The sequence below is a fragment of the Hyperolius riggenbachi genome, chromosome 2, assembly GCF_040937935.1.
Source record: "Hyperolius riggenbachi isolate aHypRig1 chromosome 2, aHypRig1.pri, whole genome shotgun sequence".
NCBI classification, from domain to species: Eukaryota; Metazoa; Chordata; class Amphibia; order Anura; family Hyperoliidae; genus Hyperolius; species Hyperolius riggenbachi.
The window spans coordinates 124,555,783-124,583,189 of NC_090647.1; the positions used below are offsets into that span (position 1 = coordinate 124,555,783).

Here is a 27,407-nt window from a genome sequence, read left to right on the forward strand (position 1 = left end):
TAAAATTTACACACCCACATCAAACCCACATGTAGACAGCCTGTTTTGGACTTTTGGTCCTCATCAGTACATGGCAGGGAGTGATATGGCTGTATGGCGATAGTGCTTGGATCAGTACAACAGAGTAACCAAGCAGCTCAGGGTAACCCAAACCACAAGGAATGTTTAGGGGCTAAAAGAGCCCGGAAAGCCCTCCTACTAAAAAGCAATGCTTGGTGTGATTTGCCTTCTTAAAACAGAAGGAAATTTGCAATAATTCAGCTATAAATGAACATTTGAGCTATATGTTCCTAGTGGGGTCTGAGTCAGAGCAATTTTGGGTACCTAGAGTCGATGGTTTCCTAAACTGAGGAGTTGGATGATGTTTGTACCAAATCCACAGCCCTCAGTGTTAACCGCAGTACTCAAGTAGCACGAGCATTGCTATGGTAAGAAATGCGCACGCTACTCAAGTACCACGGGATGCGCCAATAGCATAACTGGCTGTACACGTTGTAGTGAGGGTAATTTTGCTGTGGGTTATCTGTGCGCGCCAATATTACCACACTTTTCTGCATCAACCCCAAGATGCATTTTATGGGGACATCAGTGGGTCTCAGTAGTGAACATATGGGAATGCATACCAAGAATACATAAAGAGCAGATACAAATTACTGGGCGCATTTAACCTTGTGGGATCGCTACTGATTGCCCTTGAGATAAATAGCATTAGGTAGCATGAGTTGCTTGTCCAGCACTCTTCTTCCCTCTCGTCTCCATAGACATAAGTGCTTTGTCAAGCATGCCTGTCTGCATAGCAGTCAGTCAGCAGAGATCCTGCCCTAAGAACCATCAGTCATCTCTGCACTGTCTACTGTCAATGGAAGACTCTCACATACCCAACCATGTAACTGTGTAACATTACAGCAGTTAAGGTTTATTAATTTAACCCTTTGACTGCTGAGGACTTCTATAGACATTTCTCTATTTCCACATCTAAATGCCACGAATAGCTAAACACATAGTACAAAGCCACTTCCACCTGCCGCAGACATATACAGGCGTTATGCTAGCTACACACTATGAGATTCTCTGGCAAATTTACTGTCAGATTATTTCCAACATGTCCGATCTGATTTCCTATCGATTTCTGTGTCTGTAACCGGTCCGCGGCACGCCTGCGTATATGGTTCCCGACTGCGGGTTTGACCAGATCGAGAGGGGAAGCAGCCTTAGTCGAGCTACCACAAGGCTGTAACCCCTCAAACACTTCTCACTGCCACCACTAGCTGTTGCTAGACACGTCCACTCGGCTGTCGAGTGCTCAGCACGCAATCCGCGTTTTCGTGTTCGGGTCAGCTTTGCGCTTTAGGCTGAATACGGGAACGCCACGCACACACACAGTTGCAATCTTATACTGTAGTGAAGCAAAACCACTAACAGTCGTTCTGAACGATACCGTTAGCCACTCCGAGACTTCCCACTCTGCTGTCGAGCGCAGAAGTGCCCCATACACACAATGCAATTACAATCTTATATGGTAGTGTTGCTCAATCATACAGGCATGGACTTATACACAGTTACACTTCAGTCTCTTTAGGCTATGAGCGTTAGTTTAGTACAGCAGAAATCAAACTTATTAAAAAACGATTTAATATCCCAGGCAAAAAAAATTGAACAATGCAGAAAACAATATATACAAAAGATTACACAACAAAGTAAAAAGTTACAAAGATTAAAGATTAAAGTTACAACAATACACACAAGGATATTTGCATAAAAATAAACCGGGAATCAAAACGTTACCAACTTGAAGGTCTAAACGTTGTTTGCGGGAGAACGCAGCTTATGGTCAGATCAGAATAGCCCTAGCATTTGCTATCTCCAAAGAGCTACCAGTTGTGACTATCCTAGCTGCCTTTTTATAGCAAAATTGGTGCCCCGGGGCCACCCCAATGTCCCAGGTCCAGGAATAATCCAATTTCCTGTTTAACGTGTGCAACTTCAAAGCGTTCCTGTGTTAGTGTTTGATCTTTTCAGAGATTTCAGAACACTTCCATAAACCCAATTTCCACAGGTAACTATAGTCTAGTCCATACATCAAAAGATTGTATTTTGGTTACAGGTAGCAGTTTGCATGTAATTACCTGTAAACAGACACAGGCAATCACATCTGAGACAGCCGATCCAAGGTGAAGACCTGCTGCTATTGTTCCCCCTCAAATGCAAATGTACAACAGGAGATTCAATTAGCAGCATCCAACTTCCAGAGGAACTGGATGCAAAAGCTCAAAGTACTTCATTCTGCCATACAAACAAACACAGCTTTCCCCAAAGCCAGAATGGCTGTAGCCGACATCACATATGATAGTCAGAAAAGTGAAAAATATGCTTCTGTATTATCCCAATATCCTAACTAGCTGCTATATCATGACAGTGTGTACCTAGCATTATTGTTTCCCCATATTCCTGTGCCCCAGATGTCTAAATGCTGGGAATACCCGAAGAGATTTTTCAGTCGATTAACTGTCCGATCTTATTTTCGATTTTCTTATTTTTTCTTATCAACTTCCAGTCACTTCTATGAAAAATCGATCAGAAAAACGATAGAAAATAAGATCAGGCATTTCGGAAATTATCTATCGAACCATCTATCTGCTGAAATAACTTATGGCGTATTACCAGCATAATGGCGTTTAGTTCTGAGTTTTGGCTCAGTGCCAACTTTCTACTTGGTTTGAGATATGAAAATTATTCAAATAATACGTTTGAGATATGCAAATAATAAGTTGATGTAGAGTTATGCAAATGTTACTGCAAGTCCATGCAGCTTCAAAATTGATCAAATGCATCCACTGCAAGATTTGATTATTCCTTACACAGATTAGGTTTTCATAATAATTAGCAGAATTCTTTGTAATGATACTAAGCATTATTTTCAACCATCTCAAATGCATTTGCATCTCAGTGACAACACTTATAATGTGGGCTTTGGTGCATGTAGATTTAAGTAAGATATTTAGAAAATTAGCTGGCGACTAAAGGTTAATAGATTTTATAGAAACCCAAAGTGAGAGACCTATGGAGACTGCCATATTTATTTCTTTTAAGACAATACCAGTTGCCTGGCAGTTCTGCTGATCTTTCTGGTCAGTAGTGTTTGAATCACGCACCTGAAACAAGCATGCAGCAAATCCAATTAAACTTCAGTCAGAAACATTTTACCTGCATACTTCAGGATCTATGGCAAAAAGTATTAGAGGCAGAGGATCAACATGACAGCCAGGCAATGAACATTGTTTAAAAGGAAATAAATGTCAGCCCCCATATGTCTCTCACCTTGAGTTTCCTTTAAAATCCAGAAATGGACCATACATTTTGGCAGGTTCCTCCTCTCTTTTTGTAATTTGTGCAAAGCTGTACAGTCTGTTGATACATTACAGTAAGTTTCTGCATGTCCTGCAAAATATCCAATCCCCATTGTCCAGGTACCCCTTTCAGTGCAGGATCCACCATTGTGACAGTAATCCCTAATTTACATCAAATTTGTATAGGTTTAATAAAATCAGTAAAGCTTTGATTTAGCTGTAATAAAACTATAGACTTTGACTGTCATTTGGTTTGGAAATGATAGGACTAAATTGATTGTGTTTCTTAACAGGAATGAATGCAGCTGTACGGGCAGTGGTGAGAGTGGGCATCTACACAGGGGCCAGAGTCTACTTTGTACATGAGGTGAGTATACCAACAACTCTCTCCAGGCCCTAGACACCTGCCTAAGTTGCCTTGTGGATGATCCGGCTCTGTGTGCATCTCTCTGTGCATCCCTCTGTTCCACTGTGTTGCCTTCTGTTCCCCTTTGTGCCACCTTCTATTCCCCTTTGTGCCTCCTTCTGTTCCCCTTTGTGCCTCGTTCTGTCCCCCTTTGTGCCTCCCTCTGTCCCTGGTCCCACTCTCTGTTCTTGTCCCACACCAGCACTCTCCCAGTCTAGTGTGTTTTCTGCTCCCTCTAGTGCTGACACCTCACTCTCCTCATGTAGCTTGTGGTCACGTTACATGCAGTAGGAGAAGCTGGGCACTAGGGCGAGTGATGAGCAGACAGGGAAGCACAGCACTAGACTCCAGCGGAGAGGTGAGAGCACAGCTTCTTCTGCTCTATACTCTGCATTTACACGCAAAGAGGGGGTATTGCAGGAAGGGGGTGTGCAGCAAAATGCGTCAGTATCGGCAGGTTGTATGTATCTCAGGGACTCCTGTATTAAGCATCCACTCTATACGCACATGGTTTCTATTCTGTAATGAGTAGGCGTGAGGGTTTTTTTTTGGGGGGGGGGAGAATGGGGATTCTTGGCTGGAGTGACAGAGGCTAGAAACTCCCCTGTGCACAAGTTAATATTAATGCTCCTTTGTACAACTCCATGTTTGTAAAAATAAGGTAAAGGTGGCCATACACTTATAGATTTGCAGCAGATTCGACCATCAGATAGATTTCTGTCAGATGCCTGTGAAGTCGAATCTGACAGGAATCTATCTGATGTGTGCCACACACTTGAAACAGATTTCCAATAGATTTCAGGGTGAAATCTATTGGAAATCTATGGAAAATCGATGTAAATGCATTATTGCACCATTTGATCCAATGCAACTCTATGGACCATCGATCTGCTGTCAGCAGCAGATCGACCTAGATTTTCCATCCTGTCAGATAGATCAAATCGATCGAAATCGGCTGCAAATCGATCGATTTGCTAATTTGAAAGAATCGATTTCCAATCGATTGATCGAAGGCTGAAATTGACCAGTGTATGGGCCCCTTAAGAGCTCAGAAATCAGCATAGCTTGATTACCAATCATGAAGCCTGAGTACTTTGTTCTTCTGGAGATAACAGTAAAGCAACCAACCAATAATTAAAGTATTTATCTATAGCATTTCATATGTTTCTAATTAAAAATAGATGTATTTGTTACCGTCATTTTTGTTACGAATTCAATGGGCCCAATCCAATTCACTTTTTTCTCCTGAGTTTTCTCTTAGAAGACCATTTTTCATCTTCTGTTTAAAATAAGTTTTGCACTCTGCAACTGAAAAAGTACCACAAAAAAATAAAATAAAAAAATGGTAAAAATTTCCTGCTTAATTGATTCTGAGTATTTTCTTGCCTGCTGGGGGCTTAAAAAGCATTACATTTATAGTCTGAAAATATCACCTAGAAGAAAAAGTGAATTGGATCAGGCCCAATATGTACAAATCATGTGTATGGTACCACAGTTGTTCACAGGGCCAGCCTTAGGTTTCACAGCGCCCTGAGCGATTCCTGATTTTTGTGCCCCCCTTCATCCTCTTCACGCATGCGCGCGCACACAGGCCCATATGCAATTTACCTCTTCTCCTGAGATATCTCCTAGGAGTCGGACAGTGGTTCCCAACCTTTTTGACGTTGTGACACATCACTCCAAATGCTCAGAAGTCTGTGACACGTCACATATGTATAATAGGAAAAATACTATTAATAACCATGAATGGATGGAAAGAGTGCATTATCCTGAATACACTTAAAAATGAAGGCTAGAACCTATCAGGAATATTAATAAAAACAATCGGTGGGACAGTTAGCCGCCCCCGCCCCCGCATTTAGAATGATAGCACAGCACCGACAATTTGCACCACGCGTTATAGCCACAGTGCGCCCCCCCACAAAAATGCCCCCTTTCTCATGTGTAGGTGCCCTCAATAAACTGTAGGTTGCCAAGCATAGGTGCCCCCAGTATAGGAAGTCAGTTGAAGGTCTCCATCGCCCCCATAGGTAGCCAGGCATAGATGCCTCCAGTATAGGTACCCATGTGTTGGTGCCCTCAGTAAAAGTAGCCAGCTATAGTTGCCCCCAGTATAGGAAATCAGGTGTAGGTGCCCTCGGCATAGGTAACCAGCTATTAGGCGCCCCCTTGGAAGCCGGCGCCCTGAACGACCGCTCTGGTCGCACAGGTCAAAGGCCAGCTATGGTTGTTCAGGTGTGTGAAACCTGGTAACATGCCATTGCCAAGCCTCGACCTGATTGATCAAATCGGTCCTGAAACCAACCTAAATAGAAAAGAGGCAGCACAACACTGGCTGCAAAAAGTTGCTTTGTTTTGCGGAACAGAAGCACTTTGCTGTGGTGAGCTGCTTCTTTTCCAGTATGTACAAAAACTGGTATGCTAAAAATAGCATGTTTCCTTTAAGCATTGGCCTCAATTCACTAAAATCATGCTGAAGATAATAAGGCAAGAGAAAACTTACCTCCACACATTGATCTTGCCTTATTAAGGTGTGGAGATTTGAACAGTAAGAGAGTTAAGGTGCCCATACACTGGTCGATTTCAGCCATCAATCAATCGATTCTATTTAATCAATCGATTGGAAATCCAATCCATTCGATTGATTTGCGGACGATTTTGATCGATTTCGATCGATTTGATCTATCTGACAGGATGGAAGATCTAGGTCGATCTGCTGCCAGCAGCAGATCAATAGCCCATAGAGTTGCATTGGATCTAATGGTCCAATAATGCATTTAGATTGATTTCAAATAGATTTCATTCTGAAATCTATTGGAAATCTGTTCCTAGTGTGTGGCGCACATCAGATAGATTCCTGTCAGATTGGACTTGACAGGCATCTGCCATAAATCTATCTGATGGTTGAATCTGCTGCAAATCTATATATAAGTGTATGGCCACCTTTATCTTTTCACTTCAGTCCTTAAAGAAAACCTTACCTGAAAACTAAAAGTCAAAATAAACATACACAAGTCATACTTACCTCCCATGTAGTCTACTCCTCAATCTCTTTCTCCTCTCCTGCGTCCTGTTTGTCCTCTGTGATCAAGGGAATTCTCCGTCCTCCATTTTGAAAATAGCTATTACTCCATAACCACTTTCTGGTCTGCACGCTGTTAAACTGTAGCATCACCCACTTGAGCCATAGGGAAACATAGACATTACCTCGCACATCAGTTGTCCTCTCAGCTATAACTGACAGCAACTGATATATAACTGACAGCAACTGATATATTTCAGTTCTGACAAAATGTTGTCAGAACTGGAAGGGATTGTTGTAAGAAGCAAATGGTGAGCTTCTGAGAGGAACCGATGGCAAGGTAACTATGTAATGTTCATTTGAAGTTACCTCATGTATTTATTTTAAATAATTTTACTCAGTTCAGGTTCCCTTTAAGTGACCTCCTCTGTAGTTCTTTTCACATGCAGTTATTTAACAGCCTGTCTTTAACTTTAGAATTATGGAGTTATTTTCATGATTGAACAGTTAACTTTAAAGATCTCTCCTTAACTTAAAGACAGAAGAGTTAACTTTAGGTTTGCCTGAGGTAAAATGTTTCCTGGATACTACATGCCTTATCACCATGGTGATAACTCTAGAAACGTTATTAAAGACAGGAGATAACCTTAGTGAATTGAGGAGAAAGTAAGGTTGATATTTGAAATAAAGGCTGTTCAGAATGATTTACTTTTTCCTCCAGGGATATCAAGGATTGGTGGATGGAGGAGACAACATTCGGGAAGCCACTTGGGAAAGTGTTTCAATGATGCTGCAATTGGTAAGTTCATCCACTGTGCTGAATATATGAGATTTCCATGCTGAAAAACTTAATATTAAAAAAACAAAAATGGGCCTTACTGTACTATACCCACACCATAAATTCTATATTCATATTAAAATGCAGTTATTAAAAACCAATTAAGATAAACACACACCATAAACACCTGTGTTTATTACATCATGCTTTGCAGGATGACTTAATACTAAGTAGCTGTCATTCACTACAGACACAGAAATTCCCGCTACCCACCCCCTCCCTGCACATGACTGCATGGTCATCCTCTGCAGAAGTGACTGCCAGTCTTAGACCATCCCATTGAATACCATGCGTGATAATAAACGCATACCTGGTGACACGCCAGACACAGAGGAGTGGGGGGAAGGTTGCTCCAGTGTATCCTTATTTATTGTTATCTCATTTCCTCACTCCCACTTTTATTTAAATAGAAAATCATATTGTCCTCCCTTGACCTGGTCCTCCATTCTCTCACTTCTCTCTACCTGTGAGGGAGCATGCTTCACAAGTTTGCTGCCATGAAGTTGCCCTCAATTAAGTCCTCTCTTATGTTTCTCATATCCAACACGTCTCCTTTGTTACTTTAATCTGCACAGCATCTCTAAAATGCATCCTTACCTTACCCTTTAGACTTCCACAACCTTAGAACATCACCTTCGTTCTCTCTCATTTACTGTATACTATTACAGAATGCTCCTTTTAGTTCTTCCCCTCATTTGACATTCATTTGACATTCACCGCTATGATTGTTCTTGAATGGTGCTATGAGGCTTGGTCTGACTTCCCACCAATCTTCAATCGCTGCCCCACTCTGATATTCCTTTCATAGATTTTCACTCAATGGAGTAATTCACTTTATACATAAAATACTTACGCTGCTTGATTAATAGGCAACAAAAGTGATGCATTTATAAATTGCGTAAATTCTGATTAGCCTACTTTTACGTCGTGAATTTACCCGATGTGAGAAACTACTACTCTTTGCCTTGAGAATACTTCTTGACTTTTACCCATATCTCTTAACTCCTAAACTCATTAACGAATATATTTAAGAGTACCCACCATGACCTACGTCCACATGAAAGATACTTAAATTTATTTTCCTCATACTTTTTTCCCCACCTTAACATGTTTAAACTGTTCCTTAAAAACTACATTTGGAGAACAGCCTTCTCCAATCCCTGGTTCCTCTCTCACATATTGTATCCTGTGTTTCCCCACTCTAATGGCCCATACTCACGGGCTACATTTGTGGCCTGTCGCCAGCACACGTGAGCGTGTGCGCGACAGCCCGGCGACAGCTCGTCGCCAGGTCCCTCCGCGTACACACGCGGAAGAGGGATCAGCTGTGCGACGGAAGCTGTCGCCGACGTTCCTCCCCCGCTGCCGGAAGCTCCGTGTTCTGGAGAGAGGTTGCTGTCGATAGTCCGCATAGTCACGCGGACTAGCGACAGTTGCGGCGAAGTTGCGGCGGCAATTGTCGCCAGGCGATTGACCACGCAGCGATGAGCGACGGTTCGGGGTGCGCGCCCGTGTTGCGCCTCATACTCACGGGCGACCTGTCGCCGCAACATGCGCGCGCCGCGTGTTGCGGCGACAATTGTAGCCCGTGAGTATGGGCCATTAAGCTACATACACACGAGGCACAGATGTCTGCAGTTGCATGGAGACAAGCAACAGTTGAAAGTCTCCAGCAACGACAGTTGTATACAAGCAACGATTGTATACACGCGGCAACAACCTGCCTACAACATAGCGGAAACTGTTGCTCAGCAACTTCTGTCGCAGGTTCAATGAACTGTCGGACTCACAAGAGTTGCTAGAGACTAGCATACACACGACCGCACCAACTGGAGACTAGGGACGGTTGCTGCAACAGCTGTTGCCGGTGATTGAACAAGTCAATCGCCTGGGGACAGCTCTGATTAGCAACAGTTGCTTGCGCGTGCCTCATACACACGGTGGACCTGTCGCCGCAACATGCGCGCGCCATGTGTTTCCAGCAACAGTTGTAGCCCGTATATATGGGCCATTAGGCCTTATTCACACTTGGGCGAGTTCAGCCTCTGTTTCATGCTTTGCTGATCGCCAGCAATCCTATAAGATTACTCATGCTGCAGGGATTGTGTCGCATTTGTGATTTCCACTACATTTTCATTTACTGGAATAAGAATCACAAAATCGCTGAAAATTTGCAGTAAATAAAAATGCAAAATCGCTAGGTGATTGCAATCACGATTTGCAGTTTGAAGTGTGAATGGGGTGAACACTCGCCGATGATGACCGCCTCTGTCGTGATTGAACCATGTGTATAGCAGGCCTAAATTTCCCCGACCCCTTGGACAACAATCAGCCCAGTGGATTGATTTGGCTAAGATCATTTTTTCTTCCCACCTTCCCTCTTCCCCACCCCCACATAGTAACAAAACAAGTTGCTAGTCTACTGGCTAGCAAGGCATCTGTATAGCCTCAGCCTTGCAATGTTGCCTGATGGATGGAGTACCATTCCCTGTAGGTGTGTACAAGGCTTAAGTTTGTATGTCTTGTAGTGCAGGCTCCAGCTTCCTTTCTATGTCATGTTTTTATGGTTTTTCATTTCACGTCTTATGTTTATTGTACGGTGCTATGCGAATATATTGAAGCTTTGTAAATAAAATGTAGTAGTAGATCTGCAGCGCCGTCTCAAATCCACATCAAAGAATTAGGACCAATGGATTGGTTCCAGAGTAAGCAGTTGTGTTCCTCTATAACCTGCATCTATTTCCAATCCTTATGTATACTCCGTAGATGTGTGAATAAAGTAGTAGTGAAGGACACCTCAGTAACATCTATCCACATTTATTAATGCTTAAATGCCAAACACAAGCTTTAAAACAACAATGGCACTCACATCTAGGGTCCTGATCCACTTAAATCCTGACTGATATAAAGCGCCTTCCACCCACTGTGGTATGTTTATTGTACATATGGTTGCCCACTTTCAATCCAACCGGTTTCGCCCTCTCTGTGTCATCATCGTTCTGGAGTTATTCTTTAATACAGCATTTGGCTCTTGTCTGCAAAGTTTTAACTACTTATAACTTTGAAGATGATCTTAGTAAATAGATCTACTATATTTAAAAAAAAATATTCACAAAAATATTACCATTTTATTAATAAGGGGGCTTGCTTTCTCAGAAATCTTTAAATAGCTTTAAACAAATTAAAAGTCATTGGTCATGAGGGTGCCCTATTAAAGAGGGGCATTGTGACATCTTGACATTTCTTTTTGGTTGTCGTTTGCCAAGCTTAGGATACTTAAGTCTGAACATCTTCCTTAGCCAAACAGCTAGTCAATGTCAAAGATAAAAATATCCTGCCATTTTACAGCCAGATGAGGTCAAAGTTCTAAGTAGAATCTAATTTCAAATGCCACACTTAAATAGATGTGATACCTCTGACCTTTGCAGTTAACACTATGTGAGTGTACATGTTTCAGATTGAATTAGGCGTTGTTATGTAGACTGGACTGTGTGCTGAGGCTTGGTTGATTCATTTCTCGTTTTACTCACCATCGTATACCATACAGATAGCTGTAAACACCTCAAACCAACAATACTTCAGTCAGTCGAGGTAACAACACTACATATCTACCGTATCTTTCTAGCTTATACTGTACATGTTTCCATGTATTGTACATGTATGATGTATTGTACTCATTTGAAGTGAACCTGTCATGCAATGCCAGTTACAGCTGTCTCGGGGAATCATGAAGCTGCATTTTTGTTACCACTCATATTCCTGTCAATATGGATCCTCCTCATTTATCTAACTTGAAGTTAAGTACTGCTTCTTTATGTACCCATTTTCATTTAACTATTTAGCAGTGAGGATTTAAACAATTGACTAAGATTCTACTTAGCCCTACTCCAGAGTCAACATTTCAGATTTGCAATTCAAAGCTTCCAGAGCTTGGTCCATTTAAACATTTGCTTGGTTAATTGTTCAGTGATTTGATAACCCCAACTTTACTTGACTGGGTGAAGTCAATTTGCATGTTAGGAGAAGTTTCAGTAGGAGAGCCTCTACTGGCCACTAAGTTCCTGATTTAGGGCTGTTTAACGTCTGCATTGGAATAGTAATAAGTATGGTAAGGCCTTGGTTATAAGTAGGGAAAAAAGAAAGGTGCTCTGCTGTCACACCATCATTGAATCAAGAGACTTTCTGAGTGCACAGAAATAGAATTTGCATAATACCTGTACTGGCAGGCACAATGGGGTAAATACACTTAGGCTGTATTATTGCTTTGGGTGCTTTGTACATGACAACCTGAGCTTGTTTTAAGAGATATATTGGGCCAGATCCAATTCACTTTTCATTCGACGTTTTCTCTTAGGTGATATAAGGACCAGGGGTGTTTCTTGTGATCTGTGCTGCGTGGGCTATTCAGGCCACAGCACAGATCGTGTGGCAGCCAGGGCAACCAGACTTTCCCCCTTTTTTCCCCACTAGGGGGATGTCCTGCCGGGGGGTCTGATCGCCGCCGGCTAGTTGTGATTAGCGGGGGGGGGGGCTTCTCAAAGCCCCCCTCCGCAGCGTTTTCCGCGCTCCCTCTCCTTACCTCCCTCCTCTCCTTTATTAGAGCGTCGCAGGACGGATATCCATCCTGCGCCAGATAGGATAGGCTTCAGCCTATCGTATGCCGGCATTCCCCGGCCATTTAGAGGCCGGGGTTCGCCGATCTGCCTTACGGCGCTGCTGCGCAGCAGCGCCGTATTGATGTAAACAGCGGGGATTTCTTCCCCGTGTGTTTACATTAGGCGTGCGAGCCGCGATCGGCGGCTCGCACACTGTTCACGGAGACACCCTCCGTGAACTGACACGGAAAGGCCGCTCGGACGAGCGGCCGTTTCCATGTAATAACCACTTAAACCCGCCGCCGCCTATCGGCGTTAGGCGGTCCTTAAGTGGTTAACATTATACAGTAAATTAAAGGCCCTGTAAGCCACTAGCAGGCAAGAAAATACTCCGAATAATTTTGACAGCACTTTTCTCCTATTTTTTTGGTACTTTCTCAATTTCAGAGTGCAAAAGATATTTTAAACGTAAGATGAAAAATTATCTCCTAGGAGAAAACTCAGAAAAAGTGAATTGGATCAGGCCCATTGTGTGCATATGATAGGTCCAAACTCCAAGAGAGCCCCCACTATTGTAACTCCATTGGATGAAGGCAGTAGAGCTTTTCAAAGTTATGTAGTCAAGAAAGATGTTTCTCTATTATCTTGGCTTCTAGGTATCTACAGCTATCGTAATACAATTAGAGAAGCTAAATCAGGCCTCACATTTAAAATATAACAACTGTATTGCAGACAGCCCTCAATGGGAGACATCAAAGTCACAGACGTTTAAATTGTTTAAAACGATACCAGGAGTGACAGGACTGATCCCCACACACATTCCAATGATCATTTGAGGTTGTGTGTGATGCATGGATGACTGTTGGGATGTATGTGGGGATCAGTCCTGTCACTCCTGTTATAGTTTTAAACATTTCAAACATCTGTGAATTTGAAGTCTCCCATTGAGGGCTGTCTGCAATAAAGTCGTTCTATTGGAACTGTGAGGAGTGATTTAGCTGCTTTTCTCTAATTGCATCAAGTTCATTAACTTAGTGGAAGGCCCACAAAAGTATGCATAGAACCCTAGAATTGGAGGTAGATACTAATTGACCACCCAATTCGTAAGAGGTATACTGAAATTCCAAAGGAGGGCTAATTGTTTCTTTCATAGCATCGTCTACAGCTATTGTTCATGATCGTTTCAGGTGACTGTTCAGATGATTTTATAGACACAATGTTCAGCTATCTACTGACTGACCTGCTCTGTTCTATGGGTGGGGGGGCGAGCAGCAGGCATCCTGCCACTAGTTTTAATGGTGTGTACAGCTGGTGAGGATTTTTATTTATTTTTTCTCTGAACAAAATATAGTTCTGCTTTTTAAAGCTGTGTGACTCGGATTTGTAAACCCGAGGTGAAAATAAACTGATGAGATAAACAATTGTATCTATCCTCCTACTCCCAACAATAACTTTTTTTAGAGATATCCCATGGTTCTATTTTATGTTTAAACATTTACAAAGTAAATTTAATGTTTTACTGTCTCCACTCAATGTCCCAGAGCTAAAATACATGAAATATTGATTTTTTTTTCTATCCCCTGGAAATAGAATCTCTTCTTTGCTAGGAAGGCGTTTTGTGGCGGGTTATACTATAATCTGACAAGGGTCAGACAAGAGAGAAGCTGACACTTGCATGCCTGAAAGTTAAAGAGACACTGAAGCGAAAAAAAAATGATGATATTCTGATTTGTATGTGTAGCACAGCTAAGAAATAAAACATTAAGATCAGATACATCAGTCTACGGTAATTGTTTCCAGTACAGGAAGAGTTGAGAAACTCCAGTTGTTATCTCTATGCAAACAAGCCATTAAGCTCTCCGACTAAGCTAAGGCCCATACACACGTCGGATTTCCGCGAACGACGGGTCGTTTGAACGTCCCGTCGTTCCTTCGTTCGCCCGCTAAATCGGGCATGTGTACAGGCTGTCGTTCGCTTGATAAGGGTGAGTTAAACTCACCCTTATCAAGTGAACGACAGTCTGTACACACGCCCGATTTAGCGGGCGAACGACGGAACAACGGGGCGTGCAAACGACCCGTCGTTCGCGGAAATCCGACGTGTGTATGGGCCTTTAGTCGTGGAGAGGGCTGTTATCTGACTTTTATTATCTCAACTGTAAGTGAACTGTTTACTTTTTCTCTGCTAGAGGAGAGGTCATTACTTCACAGACTGCTCTGAAAGAATCATTTTGAATGCTGAGTGTTGTGTAATCTGCACATATTATAGAATAATGCAATGTTAGAAAAAACACTATATACCTGAAAATAAAAGTATGAGAATATTTTCTTTGCTGCTAATCTTCTAGTAATAATTCATAGTACACAACCAATTCATTATATCATATATTTTTTTTTCGCTTCAGTGTCTCTTTAACTCTTTCAGGCAGAAAAAGAAAATAAGAAACACATCCTAGTTATTAATAGATTTGGCTGTGTACATACACATTTATTTTACCATGTCATCTTGGGTACACTTTCCAAATTAAGTTAAAAAGAATGTTTTTGTTTTCAATTGCATTTAGTAATCTAGCAAATCCTCTGCTTTTTGTAGGGTGGTACGGTAATAGGCAGCGCTCGATGCCAGGATTTCCGAGCTAGAGAGGGGCGTCTTAAAGCAGCATGTAACCTTGTAAAGAAAGGAATTACCAACCTGTGTGTCATTGGCGGTGATGGCAGCTTGACAGGAGCTGATACCTTCAGAGCAGAGTGGAGTGGACTACTGGCGGACCTTGTGAAAGAAGGTAAAACTTCAACACCAATTCCAAGTTGTGCATAAAGTTTACTATTCTACTATGATGTTGCCTTTTTATGCACTTCTATTAGACTGTAGACACTTTTCAGCCCAAGAATTTTTTTTTTGTAATGTTGATAACGTACCAATAACTTGATTGTTACACGAAGGGCAACTCCACGTAAAAATGGTTACTGGGGGTTGCATCAGCTTTTAGTCTCTTGCATTTCTCTGAACCTTCACTACCAAACCATGGCATTGATTCACTAAAGAACATTAATCTTCATGTGTGCAGATAGTGCAAGTTATGATTTTAAGCAAATTACGCGCTATATACAGGCATCACTTATGTGGCTTCAGTAACATGCAACGTAAGTGGTACATGTTTATAGCACATTGTGCAATTTACATAAGTCACTTTATAAATTGCGTAAATGCCAATAATCTTAATGTGTATCGTCTGCACACATTAAGATTAACGTTCTTCATTCATGGTGAATCAACCCCCATGTCAATTTTTACAAAGGTACAATTCTCATGCAGCAGGACTCTGCAGTAATGGGCAAAAACTGTCCCCCATGCTGGCTGGTACCTCCAAAGAATACAGACTCCAGGAGCAATATTAGTGGACATGATCCATTACTTAAGGGGTATCTTAAAGGTGAGTGGATGCGGCAAAGCCTCCCTCCTCTTTTACAAAACACTTTGGTCCAGTGTTATGCACAAGGGACTCATCCGTCCACCAGTGCCCAGAAATAGGAGGGAGTAATAACATGAGGGAAACTATTGTGGAATTTGGTAGTCCAGGCTTGAAGGGGCACTATGGCAGAAAACTATAACAGTTTAAATTCATACATACACATACAAATAAGCTGTATAATTGAGTATATTTAGTATATAGTATATGCATTTTTACATGTTTTACTTCCTATGTAGCTGTCACTTATTTGTCAATTATGTATATGCCATAGACAAATGGACAAGACAAATAACATTTATATTGCGCTTTTCTCCTTGCGGACTCAAAGCGCTTGAGCTGCAGCCACTAGGGTGCGCTCAGTAGCAGTGTTAGAGTCTTGCCCAAGGACTTCTTACTGAAAAGGCACTGGCTTACTTAACAGGAAGAATCAAAATTCAAACCATGGTCTCCTGTGTCAGAGGCAGAGCCCTTAAAGGGAACCTAAACTGAGAGGGATATGTATTTTTCCTTTTAAACAATACCAGTTGCCTGGCAGCCCTGCTGATCTCTTTAGCTGCAGTAGTGGCTGAATCACACACCTGAAACAAGCATGCAGCTAATCCAGTCTGACTTCAGTCAGAGCACCTGATCTGCATGCTTGTTGAGGGGCTGTGGCTAAAAGTATCAGAGACACAGGATCAGCAGGAGACTCAGGCAACCGGTATTATTTTAAAAGGAAAGATCCATATCCTTCTCAGTTTAGGTTCCCTTTAACCAGTACACTATCCAGCCATAGTGCCCCTTTAGAGAGTTATACCACCTCGATAGCATGCAGGTTAAGTATGGTTTGCCTTCTTAAAACAGAAGGTATTTTTGATAATTCAGCTTTAAAGCGGATCCGAAATAAAAAACTAACTATAACAAGTAAATTGTCTATATATCTTATCTAAAGTTTAGATAGTTTACACAGGAAATCTAGCTGCAAACAGCTTTAATAGAAAATGATTATTTCTTCCTGTGATACATTTGACAGCAGTCATGTTGTTTGTAAACATTACACAGAGGCAGGCTTATCTGTATCTTGAGCACTCATCCTGTAAAAAAAACCTAATCCCTCCCTCCTCCCCTCTGCCTCTGAAATCAATGGCTAGTAACACCTCCTCCTTCTGCCCAGACTGAGCTCCCATGAGCCCTTGCTACTGCCAAGGCTCTCTGAAAACCTGTGGGCGTGGTTTATTTAGTTTATAGGGAATTAGAGTATTAAAACAAAAACAAAAAAGTATTTGGCTTGAGTAATGCCCTATAAACAATAGGAAAGGAACACAATTATGCAATGAGTAAAAGTTCACCTCGGATCCACTTTAAGTAAACAGTTGTGCTGACCGAAAATGCACCGCTACAGAATATGCAAATTTGGGAGATTTGGAAGAGTATTAATATCCAACTACTGGGACAGTTAAAATGGGGAGAGCTTTTCACGTTTGCACTGGCCAAAGACAGACTTAAACTCCCGGGCTGCTGATATTTTCAGTTCCCTGACCTTATGCATTTCCTGCATATTCAATCTAATGGGACAGAAGTCGCAATGACAACTTTGCCTGTATTGGACCTAACAGATAACTGAACCCCTCACCAGACTGGTAGTATATAGTTTGTATTAAACCAAACAAAAGCATTTGCTATCACCACCATGCCTTTGAAAGGGAAAATGCAGAGAGCAGGAATCAATCTTAGGAGGAGAGAAAGGCATATCTAGAAGCACTTAAAGAAAACCTGAACTGAAAATTAAAAGTCAAAATAAACATACACAAGTCATACTTTTCTCCTGTGTAGTCTACTCCTCAATCTCTTTCTCCTCTCCCGCATCCTGTTTGTCCACTGTGATCAAGGGAATTCTCCATCCTCCATTTTGAAAATGGCAATAACAGCTTTCTGGTCAGCACACTGTTAAACTGTAACATTGTCCACAGGGAAGTTTCTAGGCTAAATTTCACCCAGGGCGAGGGTGTAAAAATCGCATAGGTGCCCACAGTATAGGTTAGCTACGTAGGTGCCACCAGTATAGGTTAGATAGGTAGGTGTCTGCTGCATAGGTTAGGTAGGTAAGTGACTGCAGTATAGGTTAGATAGGTAGGTGACTGCAGTATAAGTTATATAGGTAGGTGACTGCAGTATAGTTTAGGTAGGTAAGTGACTGTAATATAGGTTAGATAGGTAGGTGACTGCAGTATAGGTTAGGTAGGTAAGTGACTGCTGTATAGGTTAGATAGGTAGGTGCCAGTATAGGTTAGATAGGTAGGTGACTGCAGTATAGGTTAGGTAGGTAAGTGACTGCTGTACAGGTTAGATAGGTAGGTGACTGCAGTACAGCTTAGATAAGTAGGTGCCAGTATAGGTTAGGTAGGTGACTGCAGTATAGGTAAGGTAGGTAAGTGACTGCGGTATAGGTAAGGTAGGTAAGTAATTGCAGTATAGCTTAGATAGGTAGGTGACTGCAGTATAGGTTAGGTAGGTAAGTGATTGCAGTATAGCTTAGATAAGTAGGTGCCTGCTGTATAGGTTAGGTAGGTAAGTGACTGCAGTATAGGTTAGGAAGGTAAGTGACTGCTGTATAAGTTAGGTAGGCAAGTGATTGCAGTATAGCTTATTAGGAAGGTGAGTGCAGTATAGCTTAGATAGGTAGGTGCCAGTATAGGTTAGAAAGGTAGGTGCCTGCAGTATAGCTTAGATAGGTAGGTGCTGCAGTATAGATTAGGTAGGTGGGTAGGAGCGGCAGTATAGATTAGGTAGATAGGTAGGTAGGTAGGTGCTGCAGTATAGATTAGGTAGGTAGGTGCTGCAGTATAGGTTAGGTAGGTAGGTAGGTGCTGCAGTATAGATTAGGTAGGTAGGTTCTGCAGCGTGGTGGCAGCGGGCATAATAGTAATAACTCACCTTTTTCTTCAGCAGAATAGCTGACCCCACGCTGCTTCAATGTACTTCCTTTCCCGACATCTGTCTCAGTAACAGCGCCCCCTATGTTGACATGCGGAACATCATCACAGGGGGCGCTGTTACTGAGACAGATGCCGGGAAAGGAAGTACTTTGAAGCAGCGTGGGATCGGCTATTCTGCTGAACGAAGGTGAGTTATTACTATTATACACGCTCCCACCGCCACAGCGCCCCCTTTAGGCCGCAACAATCTAGCGCCCCGGGCGATTGCACGTATCGCACGCCCATAGAAACGGGGCTCCCTTGAGCCATAGGGAAACATGGACATTACTGGGCACATCAGTTGTCCACTCAGCTATATCTGACAGCAACTGATATATTTCAGTTCTGGCAAAATGTTGTCAGAACTGGAAGGGATCATTGTCAGAAGAAAATGGTGAGCTTCTGAGAGGAACTGATGGCACGGTAACTATTTAATATTCATTTGAAGTTACCTCGTGTTTATTTTAAATAATTTTACTCAGTACAGGTTCCCTTTAAATTTGTCTCTCCTTGCATCTGTAATGAGTCTATTCAATTATGCATACTTGACCAGGCATATCTCAGACGTGAGGCTTGCTAAATTCTCTGCGGACAATCTCCAACTTATACCAAAACGCCAAGGCATAAATACTTCCTTTCGGTACCTAGGCTAGATCTGTCCCCTGTAGCAGAATATGCAGACATCTAACCAACAAGCATTGATTCTCTGAATACCTTTAAAGAGTAACTGTTAGGCATGAAAAACAAAATCAATTCTTTATTTCTATTTGTTGATCATATAAAAGGAATGCTAAAAAGGCAATGCATACCTTTAAAATCAATCTTACTTTTTTATTGCAGAGATTAATCCTCATGTCCCCAGGCTCCTTAGTACGCAGCCAGTAATCAGCCACAAAAGAGAAGTTGCAGTGCAGGCTGGGGCTAGGGGAAGGGTGGGGTGGGTTCTGCACAGACACAGCTAGTTCACCCTGATTGGCTGAAGCCTGTGTCACTCTCACTCCTTTTCCTCTTATTGGCTGCCTCCCATGACTGTCTGTGTCTGCTCCCTCCCCACACTCCAGCCCGACAGGCATCTCCACTGTTTCATGTCCCGACAGGCATCTCCACTGATTCATGTCCCGACAGGCATCTCCACTGATTCATGTGGGCAGTGGCTGCCACCACCGCATTGCATTGCATCCATGGGGACCCTACTACCATTTCCTTAGGGATTCCCTGCATTTACAATCAACACTTGCTATTGGTGTGGGGAGGAGGGGGGAGTAAGGGAGGAAATAACCTCACCATTGGCTTCAGCTGGAGGTAGAAAAGATGGCCCCTGCCAGCGAACAGAATTCTCTCCATTTACCTTTTTTTATTTTATAAAGTTCACTGAAATCAACACTCGCCGTTTTTTTTTTATCTGGCATAGTATGGCTGACAGCTCCTCTTTAATAACTACATGGTTTATTGCAAGCTTTCAAAACATTAAGCTCTTCAGGGATTATACAGAATTGTACGGTTCTGATACAGTTCTATATAATGCCTGAAGATGTCTGATAATGTCTAATACAGTTCTATATAATGCCTGAAGATATCTGATAATGTCTGATCCAGTTCTGTATAATGCCTGAAGAAGAAACTTAACGTTTCGTAAGCTTGCAATAAACCATGTACAGTTGGTCATTAAAGGTATCACCGGAATCAACATTTGTTGGTTTGATGTCTGCATTTCTGCTCCTCAACTAACACCGGACAACACTTCACTTGCTGTAGCTACTGGTTACATTTCTCCCGGACAATATGGGTTGCACCACAATTCTAGATTCTAAAGTATTATCTCTACCTATCCATAAGACTCATTCACTTTTTGTGAATCAAACCGGTACCTATAAAGGATATCCTAAAGATTTTGAAACTTTTGTAAACACACACATATTTGTTTTTCAAAAATTAAATCACATCATTACTGTACATTCCAATACAATATCTGGTGATGGAGTCAGTGGTGTAGCAATAGGGGATGCAGAGGTAGTGATCATACCAGGGCCCCTGGACCAGAGGGGCCCTCCTTCAACCACTCTATTAGCTCTTTATTGGTGCTAAGCTGGTAATGATGACCTCTATATATTTGATTAGATGTAACCATTAATAGACTGTTCATCTCCCCCTGCTTACTCCTCTCTGACACTGCAGCTGTCCTTGGGAGGTTTTTGTTATGTGTAGAGTGCTTGAGGGGGCTCAATGTTAAACTCGCGCTGGGGACCCAGAGCTCCTAAGTTACGCCACTGGATAGAGTTGTCGCTCAGTTTCTGCCGGGACAGTGTTCTTGTTCTGCAGATTTAACATACAAACAGTACATACCTGTTGAAACAATGAAAGCGTTTATTATCGTGGTAGACACATATAGGTGTATTATGCAACATCTTAAACTAATTCTACTGTTTCTGTCAACACAAGTCATTTGCAGGTCATAGAAGCCCTTTACTAAGCAGCCAGAACAGAACAGGTCCGAAGACTATAATTAATATTATTATAGATTTCTATATCATCAGCATGTTCTAAATTATGAACAAAGTATGAAGACAATTACATGGCACAATCAAGGATACAGAGAATACACAGTCCTACAAAATGCCATGTATAGCAGAAAAACACATCTCAGGGCATTTCTGTATACTTCTACATTTTAGAGCAATTGTTGTTGTCTTTGTAATGTAAAATCTTGTTCAGTCTCTCTAGTGTGCCAGAGGTTGGTGACTCCTTGTAGACTGGCCGAACACAACAGATTATTGTGGCGTGCCAAATCTGCCATACATCATTCGACATATGGGCAGATTGACTATGAGACAGCTCCTTGTCTCATGAAATCTGATCAGAGATGGATCTGCTGCCTGCCAATACAAAGCACACTGATTTAGGCATGAAATCTATCAGGAATCGGCCTAAACCCTCTGCTGTCTGTCTAGCCGCCCCCCAAGTGTGAAAGTGTCCCCCTAGGTGCCCGTTCTCAATCACGTTTCACCTGTCTGCTGGCATGATTCCTAGCCTTCTTCTCCAGTGTCTGGTATCACCGCGAGAGCTTGTACCACGTAGCATCAGGCTAGTGTAGTGATGTCACACGTGCCTGGTGCCTCGTGGTACAGTTGCTCATAGTGGCGGCAGACACTGGAGGAGGCCAGGAGTTGCACCGGTGAAGAGATGAGACTACGCTGCACACAAGGCCCCCTGGGTGGGGGACGCATTTTTACACTTGGGGGTCACTGGCTGGGGGTCTATCTGGTACGTCAGTCATCGCGATATCGAAAGCTGTTACCACCACACACCTGATCAAGCACTTGTGACTGAGATTTTCTAGCATGTCAGATTGATCAACCGATTACGTCTGGAAATCAATTGAAAGATCAATCCAATGCCATGTTGCAGTAGCGATTCTTGTCCAATTCGATAATTTAGGTCAATCATGCCGAAATAGCCAGTAGTGGGTGGTCACCTTTTGTGAATCTGTGATCATCTTAAAATAGTACAATATGGTTGTATCGATCAGAAAGGTGCCATGTTGCAGCACTGATTTCCATCCAATTTGATCATTTGTGCAAGAGCACGAAATTATAGGGAGTGAGAGTGGACAGAACATGCATTGCTTCTTTGTTGAACAGAGGGCAGGGCAGCACAATGAAGGGAAGCCCACTCACTCCAGTCATCACTAGTCAGGGTGCTTATAGAATGCTGTTGGGTGGGAGGTGGCTACAGCGGGCCTTGGGTGCTGGAAAGTACAAATCTGGCTCTGGAAGCAATAGTTTTATACTCCTATAAACGTGAAATACACAGGTTATTGCTGATGGAAAATGCCTGAAGTCTATTTAATGCCATAATGTGTATTGATAAAGGTATGATCAATTTAGGCAGGTTATTAATCAGTAGTGAGATCAGGAAGATGGTAGATAACCAGAGCTCTAGTGCAGGTTAACCGGCAAGTGCAGAGCATATTTAGCAGACTACATCTGTAGTTGATTTTCCATCAGTTATGTACAGTATATATTAAAGACGTTAAATGGATGTTATCTCCCTAGGCAAAATAACAGCTAATGAGGCAAGCGCATCTAGTTTCCTGAACATTGTTGGCATGGTGGGCTCCATTGATAATGACTTCTGTGGTACAGACATGACCATTGGAACTGACTCTGCTCTGCACAGGATTATGGAAATTGTGGATGCCATTACTACAACAGCACAAAGGTTGGTCTTTCTTCTGCATATGTTTACCCTGCCTGTAATACAATCATACAATTCACCTGTAACTATCATTATGTTGGAAAGTTTATTTCAAAGTTGCAATGGTGGGGTGTCTTGGCACCCTGAGAGAAAACAGGAGGCAGAAACGGTAGCCCAAAAAACATAGTATGTCGATGAATGAAAGAGATGAAAGGTAAATATGTAAACTACTCACAAAAGTGGGTTGTAGGGGGGCAACTGACTAGCAGGAAGTAGGTGAAGACAACGAACCTGACTCCACTGGGGGTGTCCCAGCCGGCACTAGGAAGTGGTCGCTCTCCTTTTCTAAAAACAATAGACCCTTACAATGGTTGATACCATGTGGAGCCTTGGTTGACCCCTTCTTCAGAGGTCTGAGGAAGGCGAGTTAAGCACAATAGGGGTAAAAAGTCGTCCGGATTCAAATAAAACTGAGTTAAAAACAACAATAAAATCGTAAAGAAGTAAGGTAGCTTACCTCAATGATTACAAAGATATTTATTCATTTAGGCGAGACATGTTCCTGGTCCATGCCTGCTTCCTCAGGCCAGTAACGGTGCCAGAGCATTGACAGCTGATTAGCAAAAGACACCTTTGCTAATCGGCTGTCTATTTTCTGGCATCATTGAGACTGCCATTCACTCCTTTAACTCAGTTTTATTTGAATCCGGGCGCCTCTTTACCCCAATTGTGCTTATTTCATAGTTGTGATACTACTGCTGCTGGTCTTGATCAGGTAGGCCAATGTTAAATCATTAATTTAATAATAAGTGGCTGTGTGGAATGGACACATAGAGCCGAGATTTACTGCAGTCCCTTGGAGAACATTATTGATTTTGCAAACCCAGCCTGGAATTTCGATTAAAAAAATAGTTTCCACACTTTATCTGACTTACCTTTTTGCAAGCACTCCTTATGGACCGATGTGAACTTTTTGCCATGTAATAGTAGACCATGACCCAAATGTAATTCACTTTTCCTCCTGAGTTTTCTCCTAGGTGATATTTTTACACCTCGTCAATAAATTGCCCTTTAAACCACCAGCAAGCAAGAAAATACTCAAAATCATTTTGACAGTACTTTTTCACCTACTTTGGCACTTTTTTAAGTTGCAGAGTGCTGAAGGGTTATTTTAAAGCGAATATAAAAAATGATCCCAGAGGAGAAGACTCCGGAGGAAAAGTTTACTAAATAGGGGTCCATGCTTAAAACATTAAAGCCAGAATTGCATTTAACCCTATGTCCTCTGCCTTCAAGCACTGTACGTTCTCCAGGGTGGCAGTTTGTTTAAATCAGGGGTAAAGTTTTATGGGAAATCCAAAATGCATCTGATATGGAACTGTCCAGCTGAAAAAGAGGCTGATTTATTAAAACTACCGCACTCAAGCAGCATGGGTTAATACTAGCGCATGCACACTGCGCATGGTCCTGGCAGCGCAGTGTGCGCTGTTCACTTACACACGTTCCTTGTAAGTGCTGCGCGATGAGGTTGTAGTGCCACTGCGACACTTCGCTAGTGCGGCCGTTACTATATTAATTAACGTAGTAGCAGCCATGCTAGTAAAGTACCACGCTGCCAGGACCGCGCGTAGCATGCACGCGCTAGTATTGCTGCTTGAGTGCGGTAGTTTTAATAAATCGGTCCCAATTTTAATATATTTTCTCTTGAGTTATTTTTTTCTCAGATGTTTTCTTGTCTTATCTACAAATTGCAGTTTCATTGCACAGCAACTGAAATTATAGTAAAACACAGGCAGGAAAAGTAATGTCAGACTGCTACAAATGTGGGACAACTTACCTTGAGTACATTTTTTTTGTTTGTTTGCTTGCGTTGAAAAAGTATTTTAATGAAAAGTGGTACATTCAGAGGAATTAGATTGAATTGGGGCCTAAATGTTTCCAACAGAGACATCCCAAAATCCATTCATATTTCTTGCCAAGGCTTTCGTTTCTTGATCAGCATCCTACAATAAATATAATGGAAACTTGATATAAAAAGTTTGTTCATCTATCAGGGGCGTAGCAATGGGTATAGCAACCATAGCGTTGTTATGGGGTCCGCAGCAGCCCTACGTCACAGGGGGCCCGCAGCTGAGAGGACTGCAGCTGAGAGGACTTTTTTTTTTAAATTATGGCGGCCTGCCCCCCCCCCCCCCCTCACCTCGGCGGGCCCCCCTCCCTTACCTCGGCAGACCCCTACTCCTTTTATCAGTGGCGGGAGAGTGGCATATTCAGCAGGCTCCGGCAGGGTAATCAGGCGTTAGAGGTCCAGCTGCCTCTGGGCTACACTGTCTCCTCTGTATTGCTGCTCGCACCGCTTCCTGGCTTATTGCGAGCACTGCAGCAATACAGAGGAGACACTGCAGCCCGGGAGGCAGCTGGACCTCTAGCCCCTGATTACCCCACCGGAGCCTGCTGTATATGCTGCTCTCCCGCCGCTGATAAAAGGAAGGGGGACCCCAGGTGAGGCAGAGGGGATAGGAGTTGGGCCCCTACCCCACTAAACTACCCGGATACCTACCCTCCCACCCGGCTACCTAACCGCCCACCCTCCCACCCGGCTACCTAACTGCCCACCCGGCTACCTAACTGCCCACCCTCCCACCCAGCTACCTAACTGCCCACCCACCCTCCCACCCAGCTACCTAACTGCCCACCCACCCTCCCACCCAGCTACCTAACTGCCCACCCACCCTCCCACCCAGCTACCTAACTGCTCACCCAGCCTCCCACCCAGCTACCTAACTGCCCACCCACCCTCCCACCCAGCTACCTAACTGCCCACCCACCCTCCCACCCAGCTACCTAACTGCCCACTCACCCTCCCACCCAGCTACCTAACTGCCCGCCCACCCTCCCACCCAGCTACCTAACTGCCTACCCTCCCACCCAGCTACCTAACTGCCTACCCGACTACCTAACTGCCCACCCTGGCACTCAGCTACCTAACTGCCCACCGAACTACCTAACTGCCTACCCTGCCATCCAGCTACCTATCTGCCTACCCTGCTACCTAACTGCCTACCCTCCCACCCATCTTCCGATCTGCTTACCCTGCCACCCAACTACCTAGCTGCCCACCTGGCTACCTATCTGCCTACCCTGCCACCCAGCTACCTATCTGTCTACCCAGGTACCTAACTGCCTACCCTCCCACCCATCTACCTATCTGGGTGGCAGGGTACTGCCACCCAGCTACCTAGCTGCCCACCTGGCTACCTATCTGCTATCCTCCCACCCGTCTATCTATCTGCCTACCCTGACACCCAGCTACCTAACTGCCCACCCGTCTACCTATCTGCCTACCCTCCCACCCATCTACCTATCTGCCTACCCTCCCACCCATCTACCTATCTGCCTACCCTCCCACCTGTCTACCTATCTGCCTACCCTGCCACCCAGCTACCTAGCTGCCCACCTGGCTGCCTATCTGCCTACCCTGCCACCCAGCTACCTATCTGCCTACCCTGCTACCTAACTGCCTACCCTCCCATCCGTCTACCTATCTGCCTACCCTGCCACCCAGATACCTAGCTGCCCACCTGGCTACCTATCTGCCTACCCTGCCACCCAGCTACCTATCTGTCTAACCAGCTACCTAACTTCCTACCCTCCCACCCGTCTACCTATCTGCCTACCCTGCCACCCAGCTACCTAACTGCCTACCCAGTGCAGTGCCTGCACTGCAAATAGTGTGCCAGCCTGCCCAACCACCCTCCCTCCAGCTAATTAATGTTAGCCCACTATAGACCTGGCTACATATACTGCATTTTGTAGGGAAATCTGGCGACAATCTGATTGCATTTTGTGGGGAAATTTGGCGACAATCTGATTACAATTTGGGGTGAAATCTGCCAACAATCTGGTTGCATTTTGTGGGGAAATCTGCCGACAATCTGGTTGCAATTTGTGGGGAAATATGCCGACAGTCCGGTTGCAATTTGTTGGCAAATCAATCTGGTTGCATTTTTTTGGGGAAATCTGCCACCAATCTGGTTGCATTTTTTGGGGGAAATCTGCCGCCAATCTGGTTGTAATTTGTGGGGAAATCTGCCGCCAATCTGGTTGTATTTTGTTGGGAAATCTGCCGACAATCTGGTTGCATATTGTAGGGAAATCTGCCAACAATCTGATGGCATTTTGTGGGGAAATCTGCCGACAATCTGGTTAGATATTGTGTGGAAATCTGCCGACAATCTGGTTGCAATTTGTGGGGAAATCTGCCGCCAATCTGTTTGCCTTTTTTTTTTTTCTTTTTTTTTTTTTTAAAACAACATTTTTTATTTTGAACCCAACATATGTTCAGACAGGAGATGGTACATTGCAGCTGGAACATACAAATCCATTACAAAGATATGTATCGCAAATAAGCATTTCTCATAATAAACGTATGTACATTCCTTAATTACAGCATTATTATTAGCTCTATTTCCTGTCACCCCTCCCTTCCCTTCCCTTACCTTAAAACCCCTTAACCCCCCCCCCCCCCCACCACCACCTTCTGTCACCTCTGAGAGCAGAGCATTTACCATTTTAGCC

At 43.2% G+C, this 27,407-nt stretch overlaps 1 protein-coding gene across 1 annotated transcript in view; it reads left to right on the top strand.

Annotated features, from left to right (window-relative positions):
* The window catches only part of LOC137545754 (ATP-dependent 6-phosphofructokinase, muscle type), a 159,608-nt gene that overhangs the window by 72,622 nt on the left and 59,579 nt on the right, over window positions 1–27,407 (top strand). The window contains exons 4-7 of the mRNA XM_068267343.1: window positions 3,641–3,714; window positions 7,497–7,574; window positions 14,802–14,991; window positions 22,688–22,853. Of these exons, the coding sequence (XP_068123444.1) occupies window positions 3,641–3,714; window positions 7,497–7,574; window positions 14,802–14,991; window positions 22,688–22,853 (508 nt within the window). The remainder of the gene's footprint in view (window positions 1–3,640; window positions 3,715–7,496; window positions 7,575–14,801; window positions 14,992–22,687; window positions 22,854–27,407) is intronic.